Source organism: Manis pentadactyla, chromosome 1 (genome assembly GCF_030020395.1).
Source record: "Manis pentadactyla isolate mManPen7 chromosome 1, mManPen7.hap1, whole genome shotgun sequence".
NCBI lineage: Eukaryota > Metazoa > Chordata > Mammalia > Pholidota > Manidae > Manis > Manis pentadactyla.
This window is the reverse complement of record NC_080019.1, coordinates 9,384,490-9,397,903: the sequence shown is the minus strand read 5'-3', so window position 1 is coordinate 9,397,903 and position 13,414 is coordinate 9,384,490. Positions and strand designations below refer to the sequence as shown.

General features: G+C 39.7%; 1 protein-coding gene and 1 long non-coding RNA gene across 11 annotated transcripts in view; one reads left to right on the top strand and one right to left on the bottom strand.

Annotated features, from left to right (window-relative positions):
• Positions 1 to 4,454: 4,454 nt before the first annotated feature.
• PPP2R2A (protein phosphatase 2 regulatory subunit Balpha) overlaps positions 4,455 to 13,414 on the top strand; it is an 85,388-nt gene continuing 76,428 nt past the window's right edge. For 2 of the 10 annotated variants that reach the window (XM_057486279.1, XM_057508401.1), the window contains exons 1-2: positions 5,057 to 5,234; positions 6,604 to 6,678. Coding sequence is in view for 6 of the 10 variants with exons in the window: in XM_036888805.2 (XP_036744700.2) it covers positions 6,171 to 6,291; positions 6,604 to 6,678 (196 nt within the window). In the remaining 4 variants the exon portion in view is untranslated. Of the gene's footprint in view, positions 4,731 to 5,052; positions 5,235 to 6,155; positions 6,292 to 6,603; positions 6,679 to 13,414 lie in introns of those variants that run through there. The other 8 variants (XM_036888811.2, XM_036888807.2, XM_036888805.2 and 5 more) reach the window with 6 other exon arrangements.
• On the bottom strand, positions 5,602 to 6,010 carry LOC130678924 (uncharacterized). Its single transcript, XR_008991882.1, has 2 exons — positions 5,847 to 6,010; positions 5,602 to 5,714 (listed from the first exon to the last, which is right to left on the bottom strand). It is a non-coding gene; the product is annotated as an uncharacterized LOC130678924 (long non-coding RNA).

Sequence of the window (13,414 nt, the reverse complement as noted above, 5' to 3'; positions counted from 1 at the left end):
TATACCAAAGAGATATTCAGGTATATATTATTTATAGGCTGTACCTCCTATGAAAGCATAAAACAAGATTTTTGGTTGCAATTTACAGACAGAAAGTAATTGCATGAATTTACCAATCTTTCCTTCAACTTTAAATATGCACTCTGTTAAAAGGCCCAAACAACATGTTTCTCTGTTTTATGGTTAAACCACAGATTAAATTACATTTGTGTATAGTTATAATAGATTGCAACTTTTACTTTAATGTGGAAAATCTATAACACAGAAGGAAGCTTTTTATCATCATGCTTTAATATTTGCATTAGAATGGACTTTTAAAATTAATTTTATTCTTTCCCTTCCTATATGTTGATTATAGAATATCTGGAGAAATGCAAATGTCAAAGGAGAAAAAGTATCTATTGTGCCATTGCACAGAGACATTTCTGTGAACACCTTGGTGCATTTCATTCCTGTCTTTTTCAGCTCTACATATTCTGTGTATGTTGTGCATATTTGTGATCATATTGTATCTACATTTTGTGTCCTGTTCCTAAAGGACAAGCAATTTCCTGCTTTTTTACAAACGTTTGACTACACAATAATCCTCCAGGTGGCTTCACTATCATTTTCTTAAACACCTGCTAGTATAGAATATTTTAGTGATTTGGTAGTGAGTTCTTTACCTTGAAATTGTGTTATGAATTGTTTTTATAGTCTAGACTCTGCAGAGTTTTGGGAAACTCTTCTAGGATAAATTTGTAGATATTAAGACAGTATGTAAAAAGCTGATCTCTGCTTATAATTTTCCCTTAAGGCCCTTGAACTTATTCCACATTAGAAAGCATGGCTGTCATGGGTTTGCCAAAAATTTTCTAATCAGGGACTTCTGCTTTAACCCTTGAGTCCGTGGAGTTTTTTAAACACCCCTAGTCCTAACAGCATAGAGGAGAGAAGCATCAAAACCATGCCACTTCCCATTTAGTGTGAAGATCTGTGTGCATCTTAACTCCAAGAAAAGGGACAACTTTCAGGTGATTTTCCTCTCATTGCATAATATTCCTTAAAAAGCTATCTTGCAAAAATCCACGAGTGAGTCCTGTTAGCTCCATTCCGCTGGTGAGCTCCTTTCTGCTAGTCCTTAGTGCCTCTCAGCTCAGATTGGAAGCAAGATACTCCCACGATTCATAGACTCTCCAGGACTTCACCAGGAAAACCCAGAGGGAGTTTTCCTTTGGTGTGCCTAGGCTGAACTCACTTCTGTAAGAACTATTACCGTGCATCTTACATGTGATCAGGTGTTGAAGTTCTGGCTAAGGGCTCAACAGCAAATAATGCTTGCATGATAGCATGTAGATCATGTGGATGAGGGAATGGTGTCCTATGGGATTCTTGTAGATGATACATATTCAGAGACGAAGGATGGGTTGGAAGTAGTTGGGATGAATCTATCTATAAACAATTCACATATTTAACCAACTATTGCCTAACAAATGCAGATCTGAATGACCAAGATAGCATGTAAAATGCTTTTTTTTTGCAGGGTTAAGAAGGGTGAGGGAAAACATTTATGATATGGTAAGCTTTAAAGAGCCAACATTTCAGTGGTTTTCTTCCTAAGCCAGAGAGGTTTATTTATTTATCCATTAATCCAATGAATTATGTGGCTAGTGATATGAAGATGAATAAGACGTACTTCCTACCCTCAAAGAACTCAGTGTAGTAACAGACACATATTTAGATAATTCTAACATGAGCTAGTAAAAAAGAATTCGAATTTATGAGAATATTTCCCAGCTTATGAGAATATTTCCCAGCTTCGGGTGGCTAGGGAATGGGGAAGAATATCAGAAAAGACTTCATAGAAGCAGTTATATCTGAGTTGTTTTTCAAGAACCATAAAGAGTTTTACTGGCTGAGGAAGGAAGGAAGGATGGGCATGTTGGAATGATGGGGCAGGGGTGGAGTCTGTAGAAAGCGACATTCCAGGGAAAGAGACCACGTCAGCCAAGGTCTGGAGGTAACAGGGAATCAAGACTTGGATTCTACCAGTGTTTGTTCAAAATGCTTTTGGACATGTGTGGAAATGTCAGGTAGGTAGGTAAGAGGGGTGTGTGTCTACAGGTCCAGGTGAGGACAGAGCTGGAGATCTAGATTTGGCTGTCACTGGTGTAACATATCTGTAACATAGCATAACATATCTGTAAATGCTAAATGAGGTTGCCTGTGCAAGTAGCCAAGAGGACTCACAGCAGACAGATTGCCCTAATATTTACTGGGTGGTCTGGGAGGAGGAGACAGCACAGGAAACAGAGTGGCTAGAAATGTTGGAGGGAAGCCAATAATATGTCAGCTAAAGAAAGGGTGGTAGATTAATGGTTTCAAATGCTATTGGGAAGTAGGGAAAGAGAAAACTAAGTAGGTGACCTTTGGATTTGGTAACATGGAGATCATTAATGACCTTGACAGAAACTGTTTCCACGAAGTGGCAGGGACAGAGCCCTGGTGCAGAGGATGGAATCTAGAATGTAAAATGAGGAAGGGGAGATGAGCAAGAGCAACCATTGTCTTTGGGCTGATGGGTATGCCGACCTCATTTCCTAAGGACCATGGGGAAGAAAGGAAGCAGCTTGTGGTCCGCTGAAATGACTGGTCAGGGTGAAAAAGTGCCAGGTCACGTATATGAGGGCTCCAGGATGGATGGATCATTAGACCCACCTCAGCTTGTCCCATGGGTATGTAGGACCCTCAAGACTATATAGTGTTCTTAGAATAGCATCCAGCACATAGTCAGTACTATATGAATTTTTGTTATAATTATCCCAGTTTCTAAGCAAGCTTTATTTGGTTTCTAATAAAAATCATTTATGCAGGCCAAAACATGATTCAGGAAGCACAAAGATACAAATCTTACACTTGGCAAAAACTGCAGCATAAAAAGGAAAATCGACTTGTGTATAGGGGGCCAGTCCTCTAGTTTAATGGTCTGTTCTCTCTCTCAGGTCCGGTTAAGATTCACTAGAGTCCAGGATTAAACTATTAAACCAGGGCAGTGAAAGTGAAAAAGAAAACAACAGTAAAGGCATATCCAGAGAAATATATTTATAACATCAACCAAAATAGAAGTAAATACAGCATTCCGTGCATTCAGGTTTTGTGCCTGTTTGTACAAGTACCTGAAGGATGACAGATACACAGCATGGGTTTTTAATTTTGGTTTGTTCACTGGCTAATTGAGAGATATTAATGTAGAAATGGAGGAATAATAACACAATGGTGTGCTGTTCCCTGTAGATGGATTTTGAAACTTGTTTTACAACCGAACTGTTCTAGAGATTAAGAATAACGTAGAAAGTGGAGATCGTGGAGAGGAGGTGTGATCACAAACTTCCTCTTGGTTTCTGAATGCCTTATCACACCCTTCAGACTTAAGGTCAAGTTTTGGATATTTTTACAGGTGTTTTTCATGTGGGAAATGCAGATATCTATCTCATAGCAGTATTGTGGAGATTAAGTGAGATAGCCAAAGAGTAGTTTATAGTAACTGCACCATTAGTACATCTTTCAATGAAGTACACATCTCCTTCTGGCTGATAACGGGTGTTTCCTGTTTTTTACCTTATACCTAGCTATTGAAGATGCTTTCAATACAAATCTAATAATAAGTACAGCTGACATTTACCATGTGCTCAAATTGCATTTAATCTTCCAAGCAATCCTTTAAGGTAGGATGATTACTCTCATCTTATCCTTAGCATCGGCATTGGGCAGCCTGGCTACGGAGGTCAGCTCTTACCACTGTCTCCACACTTTGCGCTGGACACAGCTGGGCTACTTTTCCGGCCATGTCTTGCTACCAGCAAACCCAGTTTTCTGTTTAGAGGCCACTTTTAATCGCTTTCGGTCGCCAGGGTCTCTGGCTTCCATTCCCGAGGACCAGAAGGTAATATAATTCACCCAGATGGAACCAGCCCAGCTACCTCCTCCTCAGATCCGTGAACTTTCACCTTGTCTGAGCAGCGAGTCGGCACCACCACCGTCCCTTTATTTCTCTGTCCTCAGGGCTAACCTAGTGTCGGTCTGTTAGGTAGCAATACGGGTATTCTCTAAAAAAACACAAGACCCCACGAAGCCCTGCGCGCGGGCGCGGGGACCGGACGGCCGAGCCCGTCCCAGGGTCCATCAGCGGCCCGAAGGTCGGGGCTGTGGTACGCAGCAGGACCCGCGGGCTGGGACGGCGAGAGCGGGCACACCGGCGACCCAGGGAGGCCAGACCAGCCTCGCAGAGGCAGCGAGCGGCGCGGGTCAGGCCAGCCGGCACGCGGCCGAGAAGGGGCGGGGCGGCGGGGGCAGGGGCGGGGCCGGGAGCCCGCTGGCCGCTCCCCCGCCCGCCCGCCCCGCCTTGCGGCCCCGCCCATGGTGACGTCACTGACCAGGCCAGCCGGCGCCATTTTGAAAGTGGAGTCGCCTGCCCCTGCCGCCGCCGCCGCCGCCGTCGCTGTCGTAGCTGCCGCCGCCGCTGCTGGAGAAAAAGCACGAGCGGGGAAGCCCCAGAGTGAAATCCACCATCCTGCCGGCTGGTCTGCCCGCCCTCCTTCCTTCTCCCCTGACCCCCGCCCCCTCCCCCCACAGGTGCCATCCGCCGCCATCCGCCCTCTCTGCCCCCCCATCCCCAGGTGAGGGGGGTGAGTTCAGGAAGCGGAGACCCCGAGGAACCCAGCAGGGTCACCATTTGCAGCGCAACATGGCAGGTAAAGGAGAAATTACCCTCGTCCACTGACAAGGCACCGCTTCCTTCCTCCTCCCTCCATCACCCCCTAGCGACCGCCGGCGCCTCCGGTGGAGCCACGGGGCGCCCCTTGGATTCCAGGGAATTGGTCAAGTAGGGTGGGGCGGGGTGGGTACGGTCCTGAGGAGCCGAGGGGGCCGCTGTGATAGCGAAATGGCTTTTAAAATGAGGGCTGGAACCTTGGCATGGGTGGGGGTGGGGTGTGCGGGCGGACACAGTGTAAGGCGTGGGTGGGGCGGGGTGGGGGCGAGTGCAGATTTGTCCCTCCAGCTCTGGCTCTCGGTGTCACCGCCGCCGCCAGCCCCGCGCTCCGGGCTGCTTTGCGGATCTTCCTTTAATTCCTGTTTTTCCCCTAATGCAAGCCTTCTTGGGCGTTTATACTAAAAGATTTTGTGCTTAGAAGGAAGACTGCTTTACAAGTTAAGATACAATGGGGACGTGTGTCTTATTTTTTTCCCTTCTGTGGGTACGTATGTTTTTGAGATTGTATTTTTTTTTTTTCCTTGAATCATCTCCCTTTCGTTTCCTACTCTTTACGTGCAAAGAGTGCAAGGCCTTTAATACAGCAAGTTGCATGAAAGATGTAATTTAAACTTTCCACTTTGCATGTTAGCTTTCGTGCAGAGGTCCTTTTCCCAAAAGGGTTTCGCAGAGTTAGTTAAAATAGTTGTGGAGTTCAGTGATATAAATAGCAAAGGGGAGAGATTTAGGTAAAAGCTTGCCGGGGCAGGATTGGGGTGGTGGGGAGACTGGAGGACTCAAGAGAGAGAACCAGGTTTGACTATTCAGCAAGGAATGGAGGTGAAGGAAGAGAAAGGTAATTGCATTCAGGATCAGTTTTGTACGTTTTAATGTTGCTGAACCTCTTCCGAGTAGAATCAATTTTTATTCGTAGTGGAATCAATTTAGATCTAGATTCAATTCCCTTCTCCGTAGATCCAAGATACTTCAGTGAGTGGCAGATAAATAGACATGAAGAGAAATAGACACATTCTGGGACTAAACCAATTTTCTGTGCTTTTAAAAAATATTTAGATAATAAAACATTTTTAAAAGTTACCATATTGGATTGACTTACAGTTTGCCGTAAACAAGTTGCTGTTGGTTGTCTTCGTTGAATGATTTAGTGAAATTAAAATTGTTTTGCACAAGATGGTGAGAAACTAGCAAAATTAATTCTTTGCACGGTCCTTTGGATTGTGAGGAATACGATGAAGGGAGGGAAAACAGGCTTCCTTTGACAGTATCTCACCAGCATTCATTTCGGTTTCTTTTCCTCTCTGGCTGGACTTAATGATTTGCTGGTAATGAAATGCAAAGAAATGGGTGGTGAGTGTTGTTTGCTGTATGCGCGCTTTGGTGATAGCGTTCATGTGAATCATTACTCCTCACCCAGGCGGTAATGTTCCTGAAGTTTTCTCTCCGTTCCATGTTTTATGGTAGTTTAATCTTATTAACTTTTCTGCAGGCTTTTTGTACACTTAAAGGAAAACTCTCTAACTTTCGGTATTTACTTTTTTCTGGTAGGTCTTGCTTGAATGTAAGGCTTTTACTATATTTGAGGGGAAGGGAAAATGGAAGGGAAACTTTGAACCATGTATTATGTTAACGATAGTACATGGCCTTTAAATATTTAATACCTGGAATATCTCTTTTTTAATGCAGTACCGACTCTTGGCGACTAACCTTTTTCCAAATTAGTGCTCTAGGGTGGTGGTTGTATGTGGGCAGTACTAGACTATTATACGTGCTAGCCATGGATACCATCTCTATGTTTACGTGAGTAAACATGAACAGAGCTCAGTTTTAATTGTTATATTTTTTCTTTTTTCCAGGAGCTGGAGGAGGGAATGATATTCAGTGGTGTTTTTCTCAGGTGAAAGGAGCAGTAGATGATGATGTAGCAGAAGGTAAGAAGACGTTTAATAATGCAAAATTTGAATACAGAATCTTTTCAAAATCTTCATTATTGAAGTTTTTCCTTGCAGCTGAATCTGTTACATAGTTTAAGAACATTTCTGTTTATTGTCTAAGCAATGGAAGAATAGTTTTAAAAGTTACCTTTCTGGAAAATTGTCTTAAATCTTTTATTTATGACTTGTTTTATTAATATTTTTCCTTGAGTTATATGAAAGGGGCAGTAGATAATATGTAGATAAAACCATCACAAGAAAATTTGTGGTTCATATGTTTAAGGTTTCCTTGCCATATAAATTCCACATACAAATAAAAGGTGCTTTTTCATGTTTCTGCATTGCTTTTAGGTAATTGTGTTTAAACAGGTGCCATTAGCATTCAGCTTAGAAACATTCTTGACAGCATCTATTATTTTTGAGGGGAGATTTTTAGATTTTTTTCAACGTACTACTTTGAGAGTGTGGTGTTGATTGGCATTTTCTATGAAGAAATACTGGCTCAAATGACACACTTTTTTTGTCTTGTAAGGATTACTTTAGGTGGATAAGAAAATAATGCTGTGGGTATATGGCATGTCTTCTGGGGAGCTTATTGTGCAGTTAGAAGCTGGATTAATAGGTTGAAGTACTTAAGTCTTAATTTTTCCCAAAAGTTTATTAGTGTATTTCAAAAATCTTAAATTTTGAGACTTTAGGGTTTTGCGCTTACTTGATTTGAGATGGTCTTAGGTGGAGAAGGCATTGTTTCCCATAAAGAAGTTGCATTACTTCATCATTCAGAAATATTTAAACTTAGAATGTTTATAGTATTCTTTGTCTTGAATTAACAGTAGAAATTTTCTAACAAAACTCAGCTTAACTAAAACATGCTTTTTAGTCTATAATGAAAATTTATAAATCATCTCCTAGATTGTATTGTCTTCGTATTAAGATCGTATTTCTGACCCCTGCTGTCTACGAATACAGTTTTGTTTTAAGGATTTTTTTCAGGTGATGGTAGGATGTGTTTTGTGTTGAGCCAGCTGAATGCTTGGATTTCCTTGTGTCTGTGTCACTATGAAGTGTCTGATAAGAGTTCGGTGAGTCCAGTGGGGAGCCAACTGGCATATATTGTGAAACTTAACTGAGCACCATCATGTTCTTTTCCAGTAAATCCTCGTCTCTTTTTCAGTTAGGAAACCAGAAGCTTAAAGTAGTTAGGAGACTCATTGATGGTCACACAAATAGTGCAAACCAAGGTTTTCTGGTGACCTGTGGTGGTTCACTTGATTATAGAAGTAAATCCTACATTCAAGGGAGGAGTCATGTGTTACTCACTTTGTCACTCCATTACCTGTTGAGTAGTAGGCACTCATATTGGATTATTAGTTCTGTGCTGTTGTGTAATACCAAGTTATGAAAGTGCTGTATACCTGAAAAACATTCCTTGGTTGATTTCTATTTTTACCATCAAAGATCTGTTAGGGACCTTCTAAACACTACTGGCCAGTGGGGCTACAGTGTATCTAGACCATAAACCCTGCTCTGAAGGAGCTCATAGTTTACTAGTTAATAGTAGGCAGAAAGACCACAAGGGTTTTACTTAATCAGAAGAAATTGGTGATTCTAAACTTCCCTAACCGAACCAATGATAGTTTGTGATGTGTATGATGGATCAGTTATAGTTCTCATCTGCTAATACTTTGATGCTGCCTTTTGCTACTGATTCCGTTCATTAAATGCTTTTCATTTGAGGTTGTTAAATACTGCTTCAATATATACTACTATATTCTTAGAATCTTAACATGCTGAGACTTGGTATGTATATTTTAATAAAAACATGACTTGTTGTAGTACCTGTATCTATACAAACAAAGTATGAAAAGCACCCAATTTTCAAATTTGAAGACTCTGCTTTAATTTGGGTATTTTTGCATGCTAGAGTTTGCATGTCATAGTCTGTTATGTTTATTTTACTAATAGAATATTTGCCTTTCTGAAATAAGATTAATACATTTCCTTCTTGGTTTAGACTGTAATCTCTAGACAGGTTACATCTAGCTCCACCTTTAGTTTAGCTCGCCCATGTGTGCTAACGCTCCAGTGGCAGTTCTTTCCCATTAGTGCTCCTTCGTGTAGGTAGCTGCCACGGCATACCAGTGCTTTCATCTTCTTTCCATACCCACTTGCGCCTACTTCAGGTTCTCAGTGTCATGCATTAAGATTGCAGTAACTTCTTAAATGATCCCTGCTTCTTATCCTGTGTTTTGCTTTTTGCTTCTAAGTTAATCTTAAATGCAGTCCCAGTTTTATTTTCTTCTGAAATCTTCAGTGGTCACTATATCCACAGGCTTATGACTTAAGGTCAAATATTTCAGCCTAGAATGTGAGTGCATTCATCAGGATAGCCCTTACTTCTCTTAAGTTCATTTGCTGATATGGTGTGTGATCCGTCTAAATGAATACGGTTCTTCAAACACTTCAAACAAAAAGTCCTGTACACTCTTAGGTTGGGATATTTTTATTTATTTTTATTTTTTGCTGTTTTGCCTTGGAATGCCGGACCCTCATCCCACAATTTTTTTCTTACCCTATTCATCCTTCAAGTCATGTCTCTAACCCTTTTACTTCCACCCTTTTTTGGAAGTATTTTTTAAATCTTCATAGCACTTTGTACCTGTAATATTTGGTAACTCTGCTGTTATACTGTAAGCTATGTAGGACTAACGCATCTTTATGCTGTATGCAGGGCATCCTAAATAAACTGCTATGCCCAGGTGCCTGGCTCACAGAAGGTGTTAGTATTTGTTGAATGAAGGAATATAAATGTTACTATTACAAGGTTTTGAAGGGGGAAGAGAATTGGTAAAAGGGTAATTGAGATATACTTGTGGCATCTGTGGATTTATTTATTTGGCAGCTTTATAATTGCACTGATGATACACAGTTGTCTAATAGAAAGAAGTCAGGAGACCTTGGGTTTTATCCTAGTGACAGGCTTGTAGGTGTCACTTTGAGTAAGCTTTCTTCTGGTTTCCAGTATTCTTAGCTTTAAAGTGACAGGACTGGAATAGGCTATTTCTGTTGATCCTTACTTTAATTGTATGAAATCTCAACTTTGAGATGTTGGGTGTTCGGGGCCTTAAGAATAAGTCTACAGAACTTAGTTACTCAAGGCCAGAGTTTTTCATTATTGCAGAACTAAGAGTTTTGACATTTGACCAAATATTCTCACTGTTTTTTTGGCCCATGTAGGCCCCTTCAGGACACTCGCAGCTTTTATTGGGATATTTATGCTATGCACTGGACTCTTTAGGCACTTTGGTTACCTTCAGTATAACTGCTTGTCTGGGAGTACTTGATACTCTCATGTCATGTGGTTTTCATTTTCGTTTTTGTGGTATAGCAGTAGTAGCATTTCATCATATTCCATACTTTGAATTTTTCCTTTATTGACTCCTTTCTCAGGAGACAGTAGGTAGCAGAGACAGTGGTGCTAACCTGCGTTGTTTGAATCCTACTCTTTGTCACCTACCAGCTGTGTGATTTGGGCAAGTTCACTCACCTTTTTTTGTTTCCTCCCCTATAAAATGAGGATAACAATAAAAATCTGTTCATATAATGTTGTTTAGATGATGAAATGAGTTAATATACATAAAACAAAAAGCAGGCACATAGTAAGTGCCTTGTAAGGGTTTAGTTCTTGTTACTACTTGAACTTTTATGGCAAGTAAGGAAGAAATCAGAGGAGGAGGAAAATGTGGGGAATTGTCTTCAAAAGCTACTAAAAATTTCTCCTTGGCCAGGGTGTGTTTTTATACATATTCCTCTATTCCACTAAGAGTTCAAAAAACATTCAAAACGAAGCCATAGGTTTAGAGACACCTATTCATACGCTAAAGAATAGCTACAAAGTAATTGCTATAAATATAAGCCAATATAATGGTTACTTTCAGGTAAGTGGTGGGAGGGAGTTGTGATGAGGGAAGGGGCTTGGGAATGCTCTTGGGGTTGGTGTCTGACCTGGATGAGGGTTGTGCAAATGTTTGTAGTAACTGATTAACCTGGACACTTTTGTTTTGATTTTCTGTATTTGTGAAATTTCAGTTAAAGGGTTCTTGGAAAATCCAGTACTGTACTAAAGGGTGTAGAATGGAAAGGGGGCAGTCCCTACTTCACCCACTCCCGAATCTTCCCTAGTCCTGCTTAGCACAGCTACACTGAACTGTTCTAGTTGTATCCCCTGGTGCTTAAATGCCTTTTTTGAAAAATAAAAGGATACTTCTGTTTCTCATCAATTTTAGACTTTAGTTGACTTCTTCCCAGTAGAAGATTAAACTCTTCACAGTATCATCCCCATGCCCCAATTCCCCATCACGTTACGGTTAAATTAGAAGTCAGTGCTTACACATTAGGACCGTGCAGATGTTTGCTACTGAACCAGTGCTACTCTTCAGTGTTGCTCATCTCTTGTGCATCCCTTTATTTTTCCTGAAGCTAATAATTGCCTGTTTTTTAATTTGCCTAGTTTATTTGTGTTTTTTTAAAACACCTTATTATAGAGATTACAAACATTACAGAAAGTATGTGGTGTAATGTGATGAACCTTCATACCCAGCACTGGGCACCTTAGCCTGTGCCCAGTGCTGCCCTTTTTATACTTGGCATTACTTGACCCCTTCCCAGCTCTTTGTTATTCAATAAGAGAAATATTATTGATTTTGTTGTTAAAGTCTGGATTCAACAAACTAGAAGACCAAGTTGATTGTTTTGAAGTGAAAATAGGAATTTTTTCCTAGTTTTTTTTTTTCCAATAACAACTGATAATTGTTCAAATTTTACTTGTTGCAATAAATTATTAAAAATTCAAGTACATGTGGATAATCTGAAGTGTGTAACTTTGGGTAAGAAATACAGAACAATTATTAACCAAGATGGTTACTTTAATTATTTTAATTGTAAATGTTTTTTATTGAAGATTATTTGTTATTGTTAAATATTAAATAATCATTTCTGTTATTTTAATATCAGTACAGTTTTTCTCCCATATATTATGTATTTGCACATCTGTGTTTGCCTAGTTCAGTTGTAGGAAGAAAGGTAAACTATATTTTAGGCTTCTTATGCTGTTAAATAGGGAAATTGAAAGGTTGGAGATAGATATTTTTAGCTGTTATCCTCAACTATACTCTCTTTTCTCTTAGGTGATAATGGAAATTATAATTGAGTAATCAGTGGTCTGCAGGTTGTTTCCTTCGTAGAAGTAAAGGGCTTGTAATATGTTAAGATTTCTCATGAGTAACTGAATATGATTACTATCACTATATAATCAGTGTAAGGAAGAGATGGCATGTCTGTCTGGAGCAGTCAGCATTTACTGAGTGCTTAACTATGTGCCAGGTACTGTTTAGGTGCTTTATATATATTAATTCATTAATCTTCACAAAAATTTTGAAATAAATGAGTTCTGCAGTTTTTCCATATTACACATGAGAAAACTAGGCTAGGAAAGTTAATTTAATAACTATCCTTGAGCAGGTGGTAGAGCTGGGATTCTTACCTCAAACCTTTTAATTTCCCTAATGTAATTTTCTATATTTCAAAACTTGAGCTGTTTCTTTCACTTCAGGTAAAGGTGTTTGAGGTTGTTGAAATGTGACTTGTTTATAAAGGAGTTTATTTGTAATGCATGGTAGATTATTGTTTTGAAGTCATTAGATCCATTTTGGAGATTTACTGAATTTTCTGCTAATGGAATTTTAAAGCTGTGATGTGCTGTAAATGTGACAAAGGGCTTTGTGAACCCTCTGAAATTGTATGTAAAATTGTATTGTGTGTACTTGTACATATGTGCATTTTTCCAGTGAGAGGGTCTATAACTGTTGCTGAAACAGCTGTCATTTATTCCATTTCACAGTGTGTTCTGGCAGTCCCTGAATTCTTTGAAAGGTCTGTGAAGTTGAAACTGTGTTAATAATACTGAGAAAATATTTGCTGTTTTCACTGTGTTGTCATTTGTACCATTGGTGCAAAAGCAGTGTGGGTAAATCTTGCTAGCACCTTAGCATGAATCCAGGTCCCGGCACCAAAAGGAAGTAGCAGTCATGGCACTCTTCATTGCTATGTACCAGCCAGTTTTAAAAATGACCATTTTGCTTAGATTGTCCTGATGAAGCAGTAAAAATAATTAATTTTGCTAAATCTTGACTCTTGAACACATGTTAAATGTTCTGTGTGACAAAATGAAAAGTACACATAAAGCACTTCTGCAGACCAAGTGCAGTGGTTGTCTAGAGGAAACACATTGGCAGTTATTTGAGTTTTGAGCCTGAACATTACTTTTACTATAAAGAACTACTGAGAAGCTGTGCTTATTCAGAAGTGGGTGTTTGGCAGACATTTTCTCTGGTGGTCAGTGAATTTGTTGCCTCAGTGGACAGTATTTGTTGCCATGATAAAATTTGTACTTTGAAGCAAAAATGAGAATTTTGGAAAATATGTGTCTGCTATCCTTAATTTGTAACTTCCCAGTACTTACAGATTTTTCAGATGCGATCAGTAGTAATACTAATAAATGTGATTTTTGATTTGTGTAATGTGTCAACTTTTGGAAGATCTGTATAAGTTTGAATTAGTATTTTACAAAGACCAGTGCCTGTGATGTTAAAAAATCATGCATGAAAAAGTGCAGGATAGGGCATTGGATTTTAATGTAACAGACAGCTGATAAAGTTTCAGATTCCACACACCT